The sequence below is a fragment of the Gekko japonicus genome, unplaced genomic scaffold, assembly GCF_001447785.1.
Source record: "Gekko japonicus isolate JY-2015 unplaced genomic scaffold, Gekko_japonicus_V1.1 scaffold1347, whole genome shotgun sequence".
NCBI classification, from domain to species: Eukaryota; Metazoa; Chordata; class Lepidosauria; order Squamata; family Gekkonidae; genus Gekko; species Gekko japonicus.
In genome coordinates, this window is record NW_015171544.1 from 317,270 (window position 1) to 338,707 (window position 21,438).

General features: G+C 41.7%; 1 protein-coding gene across 1 annotated transcript in view; it reads right to left on the reverse strand.

Moving 5' to 3' along the window:
* The window catches only part of FGGY (FGGY carbohydrate kinase domain containing), a 253,617-nt gene that overhangs the window by 153,474 nt on the left and 78,705 nt on the right, over positions 1 to 21,438 (reverse strand). Inside the window, exon 6 of the mRNA XM_015419670.1 lies at positions 9,095 to 9,210. Within this exon, the coding sequence (XP_015275156.1) occupies positions 9,095 to 9,210 (116 nt within the window). The remainder of the gene's footprint in view (positions 1 to 9,094; positions 9,211 to 21,438) is intronic.

Consider the following 21,438-nt stretch of genomic DNA (forward strand, 5'->3'; position numbering starts at 1 on the left):
AAGCTTGGTTTTAAGGGTGCCACTGGACTTTTTTGGGCCGGGGGGGGGGGCTCTGCAACTTACCTGGCTGCTTCTTGCTCTGACTGAGGGCGGCTGCTGGAAGCAGGGGGTGGGGCTTGTTGCATGTGCCCACCCCCTGGTCTCTATACTACCGGAGCTCCGCTCCTGTGTGCTCCTGCAGGAAATGACCCCTGGTGACACCCTTCTAAGTCCACTGTAGGCTTAGATAGTGAATACCTCTACTTAGAATGATAGTCTAAAGGACCAACTTCCTCTTCACTTTCCAGAAAGAAATGTCTACCTCACACACAAGTCTGGATAGTCATGCATCCATGCTTACTTGCTTCAGAATCCGAAAGAAGTAACATTAGCCTACTTATAACACATCTGTGTTATCTTCCTGATCCATTCCTTGTAAGCGCAGTTGGTCAAGGAAGTATCACATTCTTTATTGGAAGGAAAAAAGAGAGAAGAGGAGAATGAAAGAGAGCCCCAAATTGTACAAGGATAAAAGTCGTCTCTTGGAATTAAAAAAAAATGAACAGGGCCCCAAATTGATGCTGGTAGTGCTTTATTATGAATATAAATTCCAGTTGATGTCTGAAAGAATGTAGTTGCATCACAGATACAGTGATAATATATTTATAAAAACAATCCTTATACGATATTCGTTTTTGTGTTTTTTAAAAAAAAATGTGGAATATTGACAGTCCTAGAAATAACTACAACACATCCATAGCATTTTTTACATTAAGACAAATGTGAATTGTTGTAGAAAAACAGGTTATGTATAAAGCACCGTTATTCAGTGAAAAATCATTATTTAGTCCCTTAAGTAGCCCCTTAAGTAGAGGAACAGGGATGAAAATTTATCAGCCTATTTAAAAAAACAGATTGCACACTTCAGCACCCAAAAGGTCCAGAGTTCATAAAAATTTAAACAGAATTGTTAATGTCTACCTATGTTTTATAATACCCTGACAGTCTTTACTTTAGTCAGAAAACATACATACTAGAATCTACTGCACAATAGGGTTAGGGGTCTTTTTGTGCATAATCCAACTCCTACTATTAGACTGAAACTGATTGAATCAATAAAGTTCACAGCAATTCAAAGCTCAGATCTATACCCTTAAGTATGCCATTATTCATAACATAAAAGAGAAGAACACAATAAACAGATTGTTGCAAGCCTGAAAGTTTAACCTAACCTGGGAAATGCAAAAAGACAGGTCTGAAGATTGGTATTTTTGTATGGCAAAGGTTCAGAGGAGATCTGGTGAAGTGCGAGGGGTTCTGCATAGCCTACAAGCACAACAATTAAAAGTGAAACTGAATGTGGCTGTTACATAAAACTATAGCCAGAACCTTTCAAGGGGAACCTGGTGCTAAATCATTTGTAGATGACCTGATTCTAGGTCAGAGTTTTGTACACATTAGAGCAGCTCTCTTGTTGTAATCTCTTAGAAATCAGCCTTCAACACAAGCTTTTGTAAAATTTATTTATTTATTTATTGCATTTATATCCCACCTATCCCATAAACGGGCTCAGGGTGGGTTACAACAGTTCGCTAAATACACTAACATTTAAAACATGTTAAAACATATAAAATCAATAATCATGCTTGCTGTAGGGAGATGTAGCCCATTGATGTAGCTAGGTATGGCCGGTTATCAGTGGGTGGGAGACCACAGCCTTGGGGGGCCATATGTGGATACCCGCTGCCTCAGCCAAAGGCCTGGCAGAACAGCTCCGTCTTGCAGGCCCTGCAGAATTGCATAAGATCCCACAGGGCCCTGATCTCAGTTGGGAGCATGTTCCACCAGGTGGGGGCCAGGGCAGAAAAAGCCCTGGCCCTGGTTGAGGCTAGGCAGACGTCCTTTGGGCCAGGGATCACCCGGAGATGTTGACTATCAGAGCATAACGCTCTCTGGGGCATATATGGTAAGGGACCGCTTCCTTAGGTATGTTGGTACTAAGCTGTATAATTAAAGTAATACTGGTTGTAGGGTTGTTTTAATTACCTTTTTGTTGATTTAGAGGACATGGCTTTCAAAATATACATATATCAGTGTAATTTTAAATGACAAGATCTTACAAATGTTTTATGCATTCAATATTTACCCCTGTTAAACAGAAAACTGTAACTTTAATTTTAAGGAATTATTATTTAACCTCTATGGAATTCCAAATATAGTCTGTGAAAATAGCTACAATTGTACCTGAAATGCAGATAACTAAACATACATGCCATACGGTCAAGAGACCAAAGTGAGGCAGAGATGCCCTGTGCAGTTGTTTAAGGTGCAGAGATGAATGCATGACAGGGACAGTATCATGCCTCCCTGATTTGAAATTCCAATTGTATATACAAACACTGGTTCAGATCACACATGAAAAGTTTGTGTGTGTTGAAGTTTTTGCTCATGGACACTGTCCAACCTGGTTGTTCCTTTCACTTCTAAATCACCAAGATAGATATAATGTGATAATTATGTATTAAATTGACATCTAGCCCAATTTCATCAGACCCAGTTTTATGCTTTGACTGGAGACCACCAAGGAAGTCCAGAGTTGCTACACAGAGGCAGGCAATGGCAAACCACCTCTGAGCATCTCTTGCCTTAAGAACCCTATGGGGTCACCATAAGTCAGCTGTGATAATGACAGCACTTTCCACCAGGACCACATAATCATTTTCCTGAGGCTGGAGTTATAGTCTCTGTGTGGAAAGAGACTAAAGTGGAGTGGTTAGAGGGCTGGGCCCTCTGTGCCTTTGAGTGATCTAGAGTCAGTCATTCTCTCAATCTAATGCAGGACTATTTTTGGGCAGGAACACACAGGAACGGAGTTCCGGCTGGCTTCAGAGTTGGCCGTGCCCACTACAGCCAAAACCTCCGCATGCGTAGCTACAGAGGGAAGGCCTGGAGAGTGACTCCCCCCAGCGACTCCAAGGTGGGCGGGCCAGGGGCCCCCCTGGAAGGATCGGGGAGGCATTTAAATATCTCCCCATGCCTTCCCCGGCCTGTCCAAGCTGCGGGGCGCCTGGGCAAGCCAAGGAAAGGCATGGGGGTGTGGCCTAATATGCCATTGAGCTGTGCTGTTAGGGGTGTGGCCTAATATGCTAATGAGTTTCTACTGTTGGGTGTGGCCTAATATGCTAATGAGTTCCGGCTGGGCTTTTTCTTCAAAAAAAGCCCTGCTAATCAGCCAAATAAGATTGTTGCGAGGTTAAAAAGTGGAAGCACCCATCCACATACACGGGATAAAAAATATCAAAAGGTAGTGTAAAATACCAAACAATAAATAGTCCCAGGCTGAATTTATCTACATTCCTGGTCTAAACTAAGTAAGAAGCCCATAAATTGTGCAGCTGTAGGTATAGTTCTGTGCCAAGCAATGCTTCCTCTAAGCTTGTGAGCAAAAATTCAACTTTGTGAGCTGCTGGCATTAAAGTTGTGAGTGAGCGATTTGTCTTCTGCATCAGTTAGCTTGCTCTGGAGCCATCCTGCCTGAGCTAAGACAAAAGTGTGTGAGCCGGAGGGTAAAAAACTGTGAGCAACAACAAAGAAAGCATGCATATGGGTGGTTGCTGATCTTCTCCGTTTGCAGGATGGCATCTGGAGATGGCCCTAAGCAGATGAGCAGAGCTGTCGTGGAGGAACCTAGGGGAAGAGGGGTCCTGCAGATATAAGGTTCCAAGGCCATGCACGTCTTTGTACTTGGTAGTCAGTACCTTGAATTGATCCCGTTAGTTGATGGGCAGCCAATGGAGTCAGTGCAGAATGAGAGACACCTGCATGTTCCATCTACCGTGTTTCCCTGAAAATAAGACACTGTCTTATATTTATTTTTTCTCAAGAAGACACATTAGGGCTTATACCACTAATGCATAGAAATCCTGCTAGGGCTTATTTTTGGGGTAGGTCTTATTTTCGGGGAAACAGGGTACCTCCTGATAATAGCTGAGCTGTGGCACTCTGTACCAAATGAAGTCTCCGGGGTGACTTCAAAGGCAGATCCATGTAGGGTGCATTACAGTGGTCTAATCTCAGTGTTACCTTGTCATGGATGCAGGTGGCTAGATTGCCTGAGTCAACATATTGTTGTTATATGAGGGTTTCATTAGCTCTCTTAATGTTAATGTAATGGTTTTGTTTAATATATGTAAACCACCTTGAAGGCTTTTTAAAGCGAAAAAGTCAGATATAATGTAAATAAACAACTGATTGCACCCTGAGTCAGCCATGCTACATCAACCAAATAAATTCTGTGGACTGAGCTTACATAGTACTCTTCCAAGCATTATACCAAATGCATTAGGACAAGTCTGAAGGTAGAGACACCTGCAGAAATGTTCTGGATCAGTGCACCAGGTTAAATTAATCTACATCTTACTGAATCTGTCACAATTCAATTTCCTGTGTCAGGTTCTCAAAAATGTTGAAATTGCAAAGTTAAAGTCACAACTTGGACAAACAACACATGAACTTTTGGCTTGCATGTATTTATGGGTTGAATCTCATGGATCTTTTCAGGTAGCAGTAGCACTTTCCCTCAGTGAAGGAGCCTTCACCTGATGCAAGGAACTCTTCTACTGGCAGGAGCCCTAACACCAGAGGAAAACTCCATGAAGCAGAGGAAAGAGCCACTGCCAGTGAAATGGATTTTCAGGATCCCATCTTACTTGTTTTTATTTTCACAATTTAAGAGGAAAAGAAATAATTTCTAAATTCCTGTGCAATCATTACTTAGATATTCTCCATAATTCTCATCCTAGTTTCATTATATGAAAGTGTTACCTTTATTAAAGAAATTTGATGACATAATAATAGAAGATGACCAAGTGTTTCCACAGCTCCAGCCTCAGTTACATAAGCGATCCGAGTATGGGACTTTAGAAAAGTGACCTGCTAACTCAGCAGTGGGAAAAGAGTTAAGCATAGCAAGAGTGAAAACATATCTATAACTAGGTATTTTTAGGGATCTAGTATATGGAGGAAGAGATTCCGGAGGAGCAATACCCAAGGCAAGAGTGGAACATACACGTCTTGCTCGAGCTAAAGTACTAGCCCAATCAAGATTAACCACCTTTATTCTGGGCTGCTATAGGGCTTCCTGATAAGTTAAATTATTTCATACTGTTGGAGGAAAGCCCAATAACTCAGGTCTAGCATCTAGATACCTTTCCCAGCTACTTTTGTGGTTGTCCTCCTTTATCAAACATAGAAGGCCACCTTAGGCATTTAGTGCTGAGTAAAGGACTTTGAGTCTCAGTTTGAAAGCTGCGATCCAGGCTCTAGACTCCAAGGAATATTGGGCAAATTCCACTCTAAGTGCAGTACCAGCCACACATCTAGGAACCCCAGCCATTGTACGCAAAAAATAGAGAAGTGTACAATCGAGAGATTCAGAAACTGCATTAATCCAAATAGCGACCCCGAAAAAAATCTGAGAAGTTACTTTAGCATTGAAAGCTGCTATGGCCATCGGGACATACTGACCCCCCCTTGAAAAGAAATATCTAAGGATAGCATTTGAGTAAGAGGAAAAGAAATAATTTCTAAATTCCTGTGCAATCATTACTTAGATATTCTCCACAATTCTCATCCTAGTTTCATTATATGAAAGTGTAACCTTTATTAAAGGAATTTGTTTTCGTTGGCAACATGTACATGTACAGTGCAATCCTAAACAGACTCACCACTTTCTAAACCCATTACCTTCAATTGACTTAGATGGGCACAGTGCTGCTAAGGACTGCACTGTTAGTCACTTAAAGCGCTGCTTCCCTCTGTCCTTGAAATGCACTATATAAATATTGTATTCAGTCCTTCATTCCCACATCATAAATATTTTATGTTTTAAAAAATTCTCTCCTGCAGGGCCATAGGCACTAGGGTGCTCAAATTTCTTTTAGACCATTTATTTACTGCTTATTCTCATTCAGTGTTCTCCCACCACCAAAAACATTTTTAAAAGCTAAAAAGATGCATCTGATAATAGCTGTCAAATGCAAAATAACTGTCAGATAGCAAAATGAATGAATTAGGGGGTGGGGAAATGCCAAAGTCTAACAGCTGACTCTTACACAGGATATATACAGCATCAGGGCCCCTGAGACTGACGCCCTATCTCCCCTCATTCCAGCAGCACAAGATGGTCACACCATCTTCTGCACTGAAGCAACTACTAGCAGCAACAGAAGTGCTACTCTTTGGCCTGGGGGTGGTGCTAAGCCACAGGACTGTTTATTTGCAGGGGTGGGGGTACTACTAGGTCTTTGCAAGCCCACATCTTCAAACACTAGTGCTACCTTGTGCAAGCTGTTGTTTCTCCTTACGTACAGAAGCAATCAGAGTGAAGACATCCAAGCTTTGCTCTGCTTACCCCACACACAGTGGTACAACAGGTGCTACGGCATAAATTTGTACCACAACAGATATAGAAGGAGAAACAATCTGCAGCATCAGAAAAGGCTTTCAACCAGAACTTTAAAATGTGTCCAGAAACTACTTCCTGCATCTGTATTTAAACATCAAAAAGCTTCATAGATTTCATTACTGATATCAAATTATTTCTATTTAGTTAGATCCATTAAACGGTTATAGAGATCTGTTCAATTCAAAGTGTTAGTTTTAAAAATTCAAGTGATTAACTTTGAAGTAGGTTTTTTTTAATTCTTGTATGATAACACTCTCTGTCTGCTTAGGACAGCCATTAAAAATCCATTAACTTAACAAGGAAAGCTTTTTTAAAAGCTACCCTGAAAAATTTCTGGTAAATGAACATTATGGCCTTTTAATGGAAATCTGCCATAAATATTATACAATTAGCAAAGCTAGCAGTCTAATTAAGCCCAAGGCCTTTGGAAAGTTCAAAGCAATGTGAAGACAGTGTAACAAGAACAGTACAGGTCACAGAATATGCAAAGCACAGCATTTTAAGGCCAGGTTATTTTGCATCAGCACTACAAATGGAGGAGCATACCCACAAGACCCCCATTCTGCTCCGTGAATACTGACACTGGCTGCTTTGCAATCTTATTACTAGTATTTGCCCACACCTTGAAGGAGGAACAACACTCAGAGGCACAAGAGGACCCTGAAGACTGGGGAAGACACTGAGATATCCATCCACTAGCTGTTTATTGCTGCATTATTAATTGGTTGTATTTGATGGATTTTGTAAGCTGTCTTGAGGGCCACATATGGTTCAAAGACAGGGTAAACAAAAGAAATCACTAAGAAATGCACACCAGGTCCTGAGCAATGCTTGGGTATATCTTGTGTATTTATCCTAAACAGGGGTCATTTCGTAGAAAAAGAGCTAGGGGGACTCATTAGCATAACTCATTAGCATATGCCACACCCCCTGACATCACCAGAAGTGTGTCCTCCCCACAGCCGGCGGCGACCTCCAGCGGGCACCAGCAACATATGGTTCAAAGACAGGGTAAACAAAAGAAATCACTAAGAAATGCACACCAGGTCCTGAGCAATGCTTGTGTATATCTTGTGTATTTATCCTAAATCAAGTTAACTCTCAGTGCTGGAGTTTCATTTAGATATGTGCATTTGTCTGCATCTGAGCCCCCCCAAAAAACAAACCCCACCCCAAATATACCTTATCAGTATTTTTCAGGTGTCTTCCCAGCCAAATACAGATCACAGTCTATTTTCTGCTATTCAATATAGCCATTCACGAAAAAAACTGAAAATATTTGGAATTATCTGGGAATGCCATACAGAAGCAGTTAAATGGTGTTTATAGGGCTCAGCTCCTTTAAATGCCTTCAGAATAACCCACAGCTTGGAGAAAGTGTTCAAAGGGACCGCAAGCCCTTTCAACGCCTATTTTCCCTCCATTGGAAACAATGGAGGATGGGGGCACCATTGAGGGCCCATAGAATTGGACCCCCAGTCTGATTTTTTTTTGTACAAACTTGGGGGTTCTTCTGAGGAGAGGCACCAGCAGCTATGCTGCAAATTTGGTGCCTCTAACTCAAAAAACAACCCCCCAAGCCTTCGGATCAATTCCCCATTATAGCCTATGGGGGATCATTGACTGTAATGGTCCCATAAGGTATAATGGAGCTGGAAAAAAATGGGATTCCTGAAATATCCCAAATCCAGATACCATACTGGTATCGGGATTTGGGAATATCGGGAAATACTGATTTTTTAATTAATTTATTTTGCACAGCCCTAGTTTCATTCTCCAGTGGGCCAACATCACAGAAAGTACATATTTCTGCTTGGTTTTCTCTTCCAAATATAATTTAATGGTCTTGCCTGGCACACAAATTATTCTGCACCTTAACCTACCAATAGCTGAAAAGAGTTAAGGTTTTCATTCCTTTGCCCCTTAAGGTATAAGACTAGGGCCTCAATCCTATGTACACCTCCTTCAGACAAAACCCTAATGAATACAACACAATGTGCTTTTCAATCAACATACATATTGCATTATAAGACTGTTTCACTTCTGTGGCTGGTGTAAATATAAAACTGGTGTCTGTGGCTGGTGTAAATATAAAACTGTCTCTTCTTTGCAGTTAAGTGAAGGAACCAACCTTGAATATGCATACCCCCTTCTCCAACCTCTGGAGCAAATTTCCCTCACATTACTTCAAAAACTGATGTCAAGAAAACAATGTCAGCATCAACTTACCAGTGTTACCAATAACCAGGATTCTTCTTAATGTTATATCATAAACCAATCTTAAACTTGGATTTCAGATCCTCCTTAAAAGTGTAACTTTGATTAGCATTACAAAGCTTAAAATTGTTGCCAACATCTCCCTTAAGTGGCCAAAGCCTTTCAAACCAGCAGCTTCTTCCAAGCTCTAAACTGAATTTATCCATATGGGAAGAGAAACTTGTTTTCTTTATTTACAAAGACAATACTTCAACAGTTATGATGCCAACAAGAATGATAGAATACTGTACAGTATTACAAGAAGATTAGTTTGTAGAAGTGATTTCTTTTATTATTTCTGTTAAATTTCCCACTAATGTGCACATGAGAAACACTTAGTTCTAAGATAGCTGTCTTTTAAAAATCATACCAAGTATTTAAGGTAAAAGTTACCTATTTTTGTGTACTTATCTGCCACCAGATCTTCTAATCCAATCACCCTCCAGAAACTATCATCCCAGCCTTTTTCTGAAGAGTAGGTCCACTTACACACCAAAGTACACAAAGATCTGTTAAGGGGGGAGGAAAACAAATTGGCATTTTTTAATCATTGAAAGACAAAAGATATGCATGTTAGAAATTTGAAAAAAAACACATTTATGATATATAATATGCAATCCTTACTATGAAAGCTTACAAATTGAAGTCAATACATTTCATGTCATATGGATGGGAATGCATGTTTTTGAAAACCCACCACCACCACCATACACAGGGACCATTTTGCTGCCATCTTTCTCACACCCACCATTCCCTCCTGTACCACTGGAGGGCTTTTTGCTGGTTTCCTTATAAAAACTGATATTTGCTATATCACTGTAATGTTAAACTACAGCGATAAAGTGACTACTGTTTTTTCTAAAGCCAGCAAAAAGCTCTCTGGTGACATGGGAAAGGGGAAATGGTGGCTGTGAGAGGATAGGCAGGGAGGATGATCCTCCAGTGTAGACTCTGCATTGCCTCTGCATTTGTAACAGCTGTGACTGCACAACAGGGCATTGGCATGCCCAGAAGCAAGCTGTGTCTTACAATGTGTATATCAACAATCAACTAATCTAAATAACCATTTGCCAAATACACTGAGTGTTCAAATCCTTTCATTCTCCCCAGGTATTTGAATTACCTCATCCTCCTGTCTACAGATGTAGAGTTTTTAATGTAAAAGTAAACATCTGTAATAGAACAGTTGGTATATACCAAGTATTTAAGAAGATTTAACATTGGATGACCACATCTGGAGAACTTTTAGCCTAACCAACTTCACAAAGTTGTTTGAAGGATAAGATGAAAGATGCAATTTAAAACCTCTGGAATTAAATGGTATTACACTGACAAATCTGTCCTAACACAGTAAACAGAGTGAACAACCCATTTTGAATTACTACTACATTTCACCTGGATCAGCATCTACACCAGTTGCTAATGAGCAGTAACCGTGACAATGATTTCAGGCATCAGAGACAAAATTAGCCATCAGTGATTGTTATCCCTCGAACCAAATCTAAACCCCTTATGGGGAACCTTTAGCCAATAATTACCAACCAATTTCCCTTCATTTTGCTCACCCAACTGCCAGTCTCACCACTACCAGTACCTGAAAACCAATCAGTATTTACAATAAACACAAAGCCAACGTGTTTTATTATTTTTATTAGCAGGTTATTATCAATGCATTTGATTCAAGTCAATGAGGTACAGGTTCCCATGGACTAGGTTTGTTTTATGAAAACAAAATTCCACAAGCTGCAATTCAACTGTGATTTAAGAGGCTCACAAACTGCAGATTGAGTTGTCAATTTAATCTCATGTAACAGCTTAATTATATTAAAAATCTAGCTCCTTAGCTTCTTGTTTAGAGAAGCTCCTTCACATGTAGCATCTCTCAGAACTTCATGGTAGGGATAAACAATAGGGAATGCCTTGCTTGTGATGCCTAAATTATATATTCTGAGGAATGAGGAAGGAATAAAATATCAGAATACTGAATGTCGAGGTAGAACGGTCTGTACCAGTTAACACTGTAGGTGAACAATCACATTTCAGAATACTGTCCTGTACAAAAAAAAAACACCCTGCCAACAAAAAAAAACAGTATAACAAAGACAAAGGACAGGAGGTTTGTGTTCCTAAGGGCAGTGTGGGCATCAAATGAGGAAGGAGGCCAAATGCAGCAAGGAAAACACAACAATCAATAACTGGAGCCAAGACAGGCCACCATTTTTATTGATTACAGCATTCAGAGCATTTGACACAACATAGGGCAGGATCCAAGCATTGAGTGATCCGACTGTCGTCCAATGAACCACATCCCAGCCCACATGCTGGGGAAAAACAGGAGTGACAAGAAGATGGCCCCACAAAGGCACAAGCCCCTGCATGGAACTCTTGCCACCTGCGAATGGAGCCAGGCATGCCACTAAATGACTGGATCCTCAAGGCCCATAAGCAGGTCTCCATCCAGGGAGGCGGGCATGCAGGCGTAGTCTCCCCACAAAATGGATCCAGGCCAATGCCTAAAACTATCATAATGCTGTGACAGAATTACACATAAACTGTAAAACACAATAACCAAAACTCCAGGAAAAAAGCAGCGGGAAAGGGGAGCTTCCAAGGTGGTGAAAGGAGGAAGATCACCCAGCTGCTGGTCTTTAAATCAGTCAGGAGTGGGGCCAGGTAGCACAAACGCTTGCCCAAGCCCACTCCCAGCTGGCCCAAGGGGAAGAGCCTGCAAACAGCTGTCAACTGGCCCGCAGTCAGGGAGACTGCCCACACCACCCAGAGGCCTGGAAACTGCTGCAGCGGTGCACGTGGCCTCCAACCTCATGGGAGACCAAGCCTTGTGGCCACAAAAGCAGCCACCAGTACGTCAGTGGCCACAGCTTCTCTCTACTGTGCTGCATTTCTATTTGTACGGAGTATTTTTAGTTCAAAAGAACATTTAAAGGTGGAATCCACCACCAGCAGTCTGAAACAGTGCAATCTACCCTATCATCTCAACATTCTACCACGTGTACATTAGACAATAAAATAAAAGAGAACCAGTACCCAAGAGCAGAATATAATGTCCAACAAACCACTAGACTACCCTGGACATCAACAATTAAACACTGTCAGACTTAAACAGCTCTGCTTTTGAAGAACTTACTCAACCACTATAAATCAGAAATTTCCCTCATTTTCTGTGGCAAACTATTTCAAAGTGACACTGCAACAACAGAAAAGGCTGAAACCTGGACTGAAACAGATCTTGTTACTTAACAGGAAGGCACTGTTGATAAAGCTTAGGAAGACTGGATGTGTGTGAGCCCCAAAGGTATGAATGTGCCAGGTTCTGATGGATTATAAACATTAAAACTATCACCATGAATTAAATGTAGAACCAAGTGAGAAGCCAAAAGAGAAGCCAATTTTGTGGGCTCCTGCCCACCGCCAGCCAGTTGGCCAGCAGGGGGGCATTCAATGAAGTTGATCAGCAGTAGATTCAGGACAGATAAAAGGAAATCCTTCTTTACTCAATTAGTGATTAAATCTGGAATTCACTGCCAGAGGATGTATTGATGGAAATAGACATAGATGGCTTTAGAATGAAATTAGACAGATTCATGGAGGATACATCAAGGCTATTAGCCATGGTGACTGAAAGGAACTTCCACATTCAGAGGCTGTAAACCTCTGAATACCAGTGCCAGGAAGCAATATCACACGAAGGCTGCAGCCTCTACACCCTGCTGCTGGCCTCCAGAGTAACTCATTGGTCGCTGTGTGAGAGAGGATGCTGGATGAGATGGGCCACTCATCTGATCCAGCATGGCTCTCCTTATGTTCCCATCCCATAGCCTCAAAGTTACTATAGGTTAGATTAGTCTAAGTGGGTCTGATCATGGAGACAAACTGGAAAGGTACTCCTCCTAGCCAAAAGACTCATCTGTTTCTTCAAGAGCCAGGTATAGGGGAATTCCTAGGCTCCTGACTGAGCAGTCACAGTAGAAAGGTCCACCCTACCCACAGGAACTAAAACCACCCCACCTAGGGCCTCAACCACTTAAAAAGATGACCTTCCTTCTTATTCAAACACTTAAGAAATTTCAACCATAGATAATCTAAAGATGAACAGCAGAGAATAAAAGTAGAATAGCTGAATTAACTATACAGAATCTGTTGGTTTAGACTGGAGAAACTCTGCATATGATTGCACTCAAAAGACCTTTATGTTCTCCCACTCTGCCAAATGTGTGCTTTGATTTTCCCTCTCCTTTTCATAGCTTGTACTTTTTTCTTTTCTTTTTTTTGTGAAACAGAAAACTTATATTCCAAGTCACAAAATCCCAGACAGTATATATAGGCTCAGTCACAGCTTTTGCTCATCTGCTTATTCTGTATCGCCGTATGTGTGTCACCTGAATTAGGAGAAATAAGACACAGGTGATCTACTTTGGAAATACAAATGCCAGATCAGAAGTAGCCCTATTTCATTGCAAGATCAGAGGCAAACTGCCTGTTCATGAAGCTTCCAATGCTCTTTATGGGAAGGAAAGATATAGTATGAGTGCACAGTAAACTAATGGCAGAGTCCCAGAGTGGAAACCAACTGCACCAGCCTGCAATCATCTTGTGAACTGACTTCAATAGAATCGACATTTAACTAATGTGTTTAGAGCTGTTAGGGGGCATCTATCAAGTCAGAGAATGGGGAATCATAGGTATCCATTCAGTAGTACTTATTTTAGAAGCAACACTCTTGAGTTCAATCTATGCTAAACTGGAAGGTCAGCATAAGAGGCACAGACCTTACAAGGGAACGAGAGATCAGTTGCTGGCATGGGGAGGGACAATACTGTATCACATTGCACTGGCTTTCTGCAGAAAATTCTCATATTTCTGGTTTCATGCTAATGTACCATACTGGAAGCATGGGAACTTCAAATGCAGATGAACCCTTTTTGAACTCCTTTGAACTACTTGATATATCTTGAAAAAGCAGAGAAAACACAAGTAATCTGCACCTCTGCTTTCCCCATTCCTCCTACAACACATGAAGCAAGACTTGGGCACCTCAGCTACAGTGAGATACAGAGGGACCATCTGGAGTTCACAAAATACACTGTGCAATGGACTTACCCATCATTGCACATTATACCAGAAAAACACTTCATCCAGTTCTGTTTTTCTAGCTGCATGCCCACAAGTGAAGCCGCTTTCAAACTACTGGTATTCAAATCATTTGACTAGACCCAGGCTCAGAGTAAGAAGTGTGAAAACTGTTTCTCAAAAATCGAAGAATCTGGAGTAGACAATGACATTCATACCATTCCTGTAGAATGACCACATCGGAGTACAGCTCACGATGTACAGTTCAAGATGAAGCATTTGGATCTATACCTATTTTATTCCATGCAACTAAAACATTTTTTGTTTTGTTTTAATTGGTAGCAAACTACAGTCTTCAAGTGTGAACCTTTTCGGAGCCTGATGCTAAATATTCTTCCTTTAGTAGAAAGCACCAGGGGATAATGCTGAGATACTGACATTTTTCATCTTAAAATGGTACGTTATTGTACGGCAAGGCTAAACACACCATGCTATATACACAATGCCTTCAAGTATTAATAAAAGCATAACACATTCAGGAGAAAAATATAAATCTTTTTAGTAGTGAAGACCCCAAAGTATATGTATTAAACACAGTAAAACAAATTTTAGAGAAAGATAGGCATAATCAATGACTGAACCTCAAAGCACAATAACCCTCTGACGGGTCTGAGATGAACGGGGAAGGAGGCATATTTTACAAAACGTTGCCTCGTGAGACATGCATCCTCTATTAGGAGATAGGAAAAGGTTTTCCAACAGGGTAAAAACATTCACTCATTCGTTATAATACTTCACCAAATCTTACTGAATATTTCTCTGAAAATGCATATTCCACCTTTCCAAAGCTCAGGCCAGTTATAACAAAACACACAATAAAACATATACATAGCCCTCAATAAAACAGATCAACACCAGATTCATAAGAGCATAAGAAGAGCCCCACTGGATCATACTAGTGGTTCATCCTGTCTCACTCACTGGTCAACCAGTTCCTCTGGAGGGCCAACAGGGCATAGAGGTCGAGACCGACCTCTGATGTTGCCTTCTGGCTCTGGGATTCAGATGTTTAGTGCCACTGAATGTAGAAGTTTCCCTCAGTCACCATGGCTAGTAGCCATTGATAGGCCTATCTTACATGAATCTATCTAATCCTCTTTTAAAGCTGATTATTTCTCTGGCCACCACTACATCCTCTGGCAGCAAACTCCACTGGAGGAAATTAGTATTTTGGAAGACGGAGAAAAATTTCTTTGTCAATTCTCTCTACCCTGTACATAATTTTATAGGGTATTCGTATGCACGCCCCCTTCCTTAGGCCAATTAGCCACATTCCTACCCGCAGGAGAAGGAGCCCCAGGCTGTTAGAGCCGAAGCTGGGAACTGAAAGCACTCCCACGGTTCCCTGAATCCCAGACACTACACATCACCTGCAAGGCCATAGATAAGCAAGCGTTACAGAAGCAAAGAAGGAATGCAGCGGTACGTGGTACACAGGACAAGCAAGTATCCCACCCCCAACCCTTATGGCAGCATAGCTGACAAAGCCATGCTGATTTTACCTCATCAAGCTTTGTTCCTCTATGTGCCTAACAATTCTTCCTTTGACTACAGTTTCTACTAATTTCATTGGACAGACGTTAGGATGACTGAACTGTAATTTCTTGGTTCCCTTCTGTACCCCCTTTTAAAAATTGGTACAGTGGCTGAATTTAGTGATAGGTTACATAGGCCCTGGTCACACGGGCCTGATAATGCGGAGGGATATGTGGCTGTTCGCCCCGGAGCAAAATAAAGTACGGTAGCCCAATGACATGGTCCCCCGAGGTTTCACGGTTAGGCTGTTAGCTGGCAATCACACAGCGTTGCTGGAGTGTGGCAAAGAAGCGGCATGGCAAGTGTTTCATGTTTGTGCGCATGTGCAGTTCCGTGGAGCAGCACTGCTTTCAGTTACGTGTTTGTGCACATGTGCTTATGAAAAACATCCGATTTGCGATGGGACGTGGACGGGTGGCAGATGCCACAGGATACTAGTGCTCCCGCGATCAGACGCCCGCCCCTGCCCCGTGTTTTCCAGATACTAGTGCACTTTCCGCGGTACTTTTTTACTGTGCATCTTCAGCGGGACGCCACGGGTTGGCCACGGGTGCGCTACGCTCCCCAGATGTTGCGGTGTGATCGTGTACTAAAAATCCGCCTGACATTTGTGTCTTTAGTGCAGCAACTTCTCCATGTGAACGGGGACATATATGGGCTAGTAGATTAATTATCTCACATTTGAGTTCCCGAAGAACTCGTGGGTGTATGCCATAAGGACCTGGAGACATCAGTTTTTAATTTCCCCGACAGGTCTAGAACTTCAGTCTCTCGTCACCTCAATTTGACTCAGTTCTTCAGACTCCCTGCCTGAAAATAGTGCCTGGGTATGTCCCACACTTTCCACCGTAAACACAGATGCAAAAAATTCATTGAGCTTCTCTGCCATCTCCCCATCTTCCTTTAGCAGTCCCTGTATTCCTTTGTCATCCAAAAGCCTAACTGCTTCTCTGGCTGGTTTCCTGCTCTGGATATATTTAAAGAAATATTTGTTTGTCTTGATGCTAGAAAACTTTATTGTTTGTCTTGATGCTTCTCTCACCCTCATGAGCCTTTAGATAGTCTTAACTGGATAATTTCTCATTAGGAAACTGCATGAATCTATCTGGAAGAAATTATCTTCAGCTCTATGGGATCTCTTCACTTCTTTCAATGTGCTCAGACTCAAAACTTGCTTAGGGTGATCTGTATGGAGAACAAGATTACCCTCTTATTTTTCTCAGGAGTATCTCCTGGTTTGCAGCTGGACTGGTCAAACATATTTGTTGTGAGGATTCATTTGCATCATTGCCAGCTATGACTAAAAGGAAATAAGTTGTCAAAATTAAAACAGTGGAATAAAGCTTATTTCAACCTACTACGAATTTAATTACAACCAGGAATATATAAATATATCCTTTTTAGTTTCTCTTTTGGTTTTGTTGGGGGGTTTTGTATTTGCCAGTGTGGGCTTTTTTCATTTTGCCTATTTTTGTTGCTGGTGTTTGTTTCCTTTACTGCACACTCATGCTATTTTTACAGTGCCTACATATGTGGCATTTGTATCTAATTGACACAAAACAGTTGTAAAAATTGCAAAACTTCACCACCATAAAATATTAAGTGCCACAAAAATAAAGTTTATTTAAGTTTAATAACCCATAGGCCATACACCATAAAAAAATTAAGAGTTTAAAAGAACAGTAAAACAAAAATTTGCCACATCCACAATGCAATTTTGGCAGAGGCTGCTCAAAAGTAGTCAATCTTGCTGCATCAGGAAAAGATGAATATTTCAACAGTGGGCTCAGGGCTGATCACAAGAAACTGAGCCCAAGACTCATTACATAAAATTGCATTACAATAATTAAAACAATAAACAATAAAAATCACACAAGTAGCGACAATTTCATCTAAATCTGTTAGAGCCACAAGATGAAATCAAATGGGCCCTTTCAGCAGATTGGGAACTAATTCTGTTCAGCATCATATCTAGATTTCTTTATGTTCAGTCTTCTTTAGTGCCACTCCTGCTCTTACTATGGGCATAGTCCAAACAATAGAACTGGAGTTCCTTTATCACTGTGAGACTTGCCAAGAGAGAAGATAGATAGGACTGAATAAACTGTATGTAGAATTCAGCCTTGTAAGAATCTCAGCCTTCAAACAGAACAATCAAATACAGTGGTTTAGAAAGAAGCATTCAACCAGAGGTTTGGCAGGGGCTGGGAGTGTCTTTACAATATGCATTAAAGTTATCCAAATGACAGTCTACTGCTCTGAGAAAAAATCCTATCTAATGTTTTCTTGTTTGGAAGAGGACATTTACCAAGATTAAATTAATCCCCTAGATACAACCTTGGTTTTGCACTACGTGAATTAGACTTGAAAAGCCTCAGGTTTGCTCATGTGACCTCTGCTTCCTTGCTTGTTGCAAGCTGATTGGTATGGATGAACCTGCATATCAGAAGGAGGAGGAGGAGGAGATTGGATTTATACCCCGCCCTTCACTTGGAGTCTCAGAGCAGCTTACAGACTCCTTTCCCTTCCCCTCCCCACAACAGACACCCTGTGAGGTGGGTGAGGCTGAGAGAGCTCTTTCCAGAATTGTCCTTGAGAGAACAGCTCTGACAGAACTATGGCTTGCCCAAGGTCATCCAGCAGCTGCAGGTGGAGGAGTGGGGGATCAAACCCGATTCTCCCAGATTAGAGTCCGCACACTTAACCACTACACCAAATTGGCTACAAGGATGGTTTGATTTGCAAGTTCAAGATGAAAACTGCAGTCACTGACTGTTGCCATTAAAATGGACACATTTTTGTCTGTCAGTTGCATATAATCAGTGTAAAGAGAATTAAAATGGCACAACATAGGGTTGCCAGGTCCCCTTATCGCTCCAGCAGGGTCGTCTGGGGGGGGGCATTCCAGGACATCCCCAACATGATGATGTCACCCAGAAGTGATGTCATCACGCCAGGGATGTCATGCAGGGACAGTCTGGTTCAAACTCTATGGTTTTAAGCCGGTTTTACCATAGAGCTTTATAAACTACTACTTCTTCTATCCGGGCTCCGATAAGCGTGATTTTAATTAGCTTCCAAGTATCTTTTAGGGTTTTGACTTTCTGGCTTCTCCCTTTCAGCTGCCTTCAAACTAGTCCTCTCATTTTTGTAATGTTTCCTCTTTTGAGATTAAATGTTACTGTTTCAGACTTTAAGGGCTGGCATGAATGCTGAACTTAATAGCACAGTGGTCACTGTTCCCAGCTGGTGCAACAAAAACAGAATCTCTCATCAGGTCTTGATCCCTGCTCAGAACCAAGTCCAAAATACCTACCAATCTTGTTGGCTCTGTGACCAATTTATCCAGCTGGCCAGCAGCAGGGAGAAGCCCCGAAAACCAGGGAAATCCCCCCCCCGACCTGGGGACTGGCAAGCCTAGCACAACAATAGATAAATGGGAAATTTTCCAAAAAAAATAGGTGGGACAAAAGTAATCTTTGCAACCATGCTTTAAAAAATGCAAACAAATACACTGGTATATCTATACCAATTATGCCTGTATTCAAGGAAAACAGTAATTTGCCGTTACATCCAAACTGGCAAACAGTGGTTTGTGTTTTAGCTTCCAAAATCAGGACAGCAAACGACGACTTGCTCAAGAACAGAATCTTAGTTTACAGGGCAACCCCAAACCAAAATTTGCTGGTTCAGATGTTGTGAAAATAGAACTAAAAAAATCCTCTTTATACAAAAAAAAGACACAAATATAATCAATAAATAAAACAAACTTGCACAAGCAAGCTTTAAGCTCCTTTAAGGTTCCATTTGGTTCAGTTCATGCATAAAATGAAGCCATGGTTTAACTATGTGCATTGTGTGTGAGCCAAGTTTTCTGGCTTTCCTCAATAAATTCCGGTTTTTATTGTCATGATTTTTTTGTATCGACTCCCCACACTCCCTCAAAGATTTAATTTGTATCCCAACCTGCAATTCACAAAGAATATCACTGTACATCACGCAGAACCATAATCATGATTAACTGTGGCTAATAAACCAACTTTAGAATGGAGTTCTAGATCCTGGTCTGATGTACCTTAACTAATAACAACTAGTGGAGTGTCCTGTGTTCCCACAATCATATTAGTTCATGCAACACCTGAACCCAGCCCTTGTGACTAAACTTACAACAGAAAAGAGTTTATCACCACAGAAGAACCAGCTGGAAGACTGTATTCCACAATGTCTGGCAAAAAACACAGGTCATCGTTTTAAGCTCAGACTGGGCCTTGCACTAGAACAGGGGCGGCCAATAGGGTTGCCAAACCCCCCGGTTTGCCAGGGGTCCCCCGTTTTTTGGGGGGTTCTACCCGCCGCCGGCCAGATGGCTGGCGGGGGAAGCCCCACCCCCAACACCCACAGCCATCTCTCTCCCTTTAAGCGTGTGCAACCCGTGTTTCATCCCAAGCGCGAACTCCGCAAGCTTGCAGGGAAAAGCCAGCTTCGTTCTTAAAAGGGAAACACAGCTGCTCTTAAAGGGGAAATGCCGGCTGCCGGCTACTTTAAGTGCAGGGAACCTGCTTTTCTGGAGATCCGGCGCACGGGCGGATGTGGGGGGAGGGCGGCAGACGTCCCCAATGTGACGTCATTACGTTGGGGATGCCCCACCCCCTCCAGGAACGCCCCCAAAGTCCCCCGCTGGGGGTGGAAGATGGACTTGGCAACCCTAGCGGCCAAACTGTGGCTCAGGAGCTGCAGGCGGCTCTTTCACACATACTGTGTGGCTCCTGGTAGGGCAACTGGAGAAGCTAAATATCATTAGCAAACAAATATCATTGGAGAAATAAATATCATTATCAATATCTGCTTTTACCGCTTTTGATATTATTTTTGGCAGTCTCATTTAATGTTAATAAAAAGCAAATTTGCATATTTCGCTGAAAAAATGTGTAATACTTGTTCATGTCTTGCGGTTCTCAAACATCTGATGTTTATTCTATGTGGCTCTTATGTTAAGCAATTTTATTTTAAAAATTAGAGGAGTAAAGTTTCCAATCCCCTAGGAATATGAATAAAAACATAATCTTATGGGCACAGTCTGGTAAAGATTCAGAAACAAAGGGAACCTTTGGCAGAGCTCCAACTATTAGAGGACAGGGCTCTCAGCACACAGGAAGACTCCAAACAGCTCTAGGCTTCTTTTGCTACGAAAACAGACCTATAGAAACACTAGTATTCTCCCCTCACCCCACCCACAGTTGTCCCAGACAGACTATTCAGCACATTTAAACCCTCCAGCAATACTTTGTTTTAAACAGAGCTGGGTGTTGGTGCCATGGAAGCCACAGGTCACCACGTGGAAGTATGTGGAAACAAGCAACCATTCCCTCCAGCATTATGGTTAATTACTACAGTATTAATTTCAGGAGGATCCTGCATTAGCTCTAGACACAGCTCACATATAAATGCCCATTGTGTCTGAATTAGCAGCTTCTTTTTCTGCAGGGCTACTATCCTGTACAAGGTAAGAGAATAGCTGAAGGAGAACTTGGGGGAGGGGGAGTAAAGAACCTGGTAGGCACTGATGTCATTACAAAAAATATTTAGATGCACATAGCCATAGCACATAAATTAAGATCATGCTTCTAGATAAACATTAGTTCAGCTCTGTCATTTGCAGCCTCTGGATACTTTTATTGTTGTGGTGGTTGCCATCAAGTCACAGCTGACGTATGGGAACCCCATACGGTTTTCAAGGAAAGAGAAGTTCAGAGGTAGTTTGCAATTGCTTGCCTCTGTGTCATGACCCTGGTATTCCTTGGAGGTCTCCCATCCAAATCCTAGCCAGGACTGACTACTTACCTTCCAAGACTTGATGAGATCAGGCTAGCCTAGGCTAACCAGGTCAGGGTTACTTAGATTTCAGTTACTCATTTATGTCTCTTTGGCAACTTGATTCTTTTTCCTCCCTTTTCTTGCTGGATGGAAGCTACAAAGTAACAGAGGGTGGTAAATGCAGGCTCAGGGGGAAGCTAAAATGTCAACCCAGATTAAGGAAATAGGGGAAAGAGGGA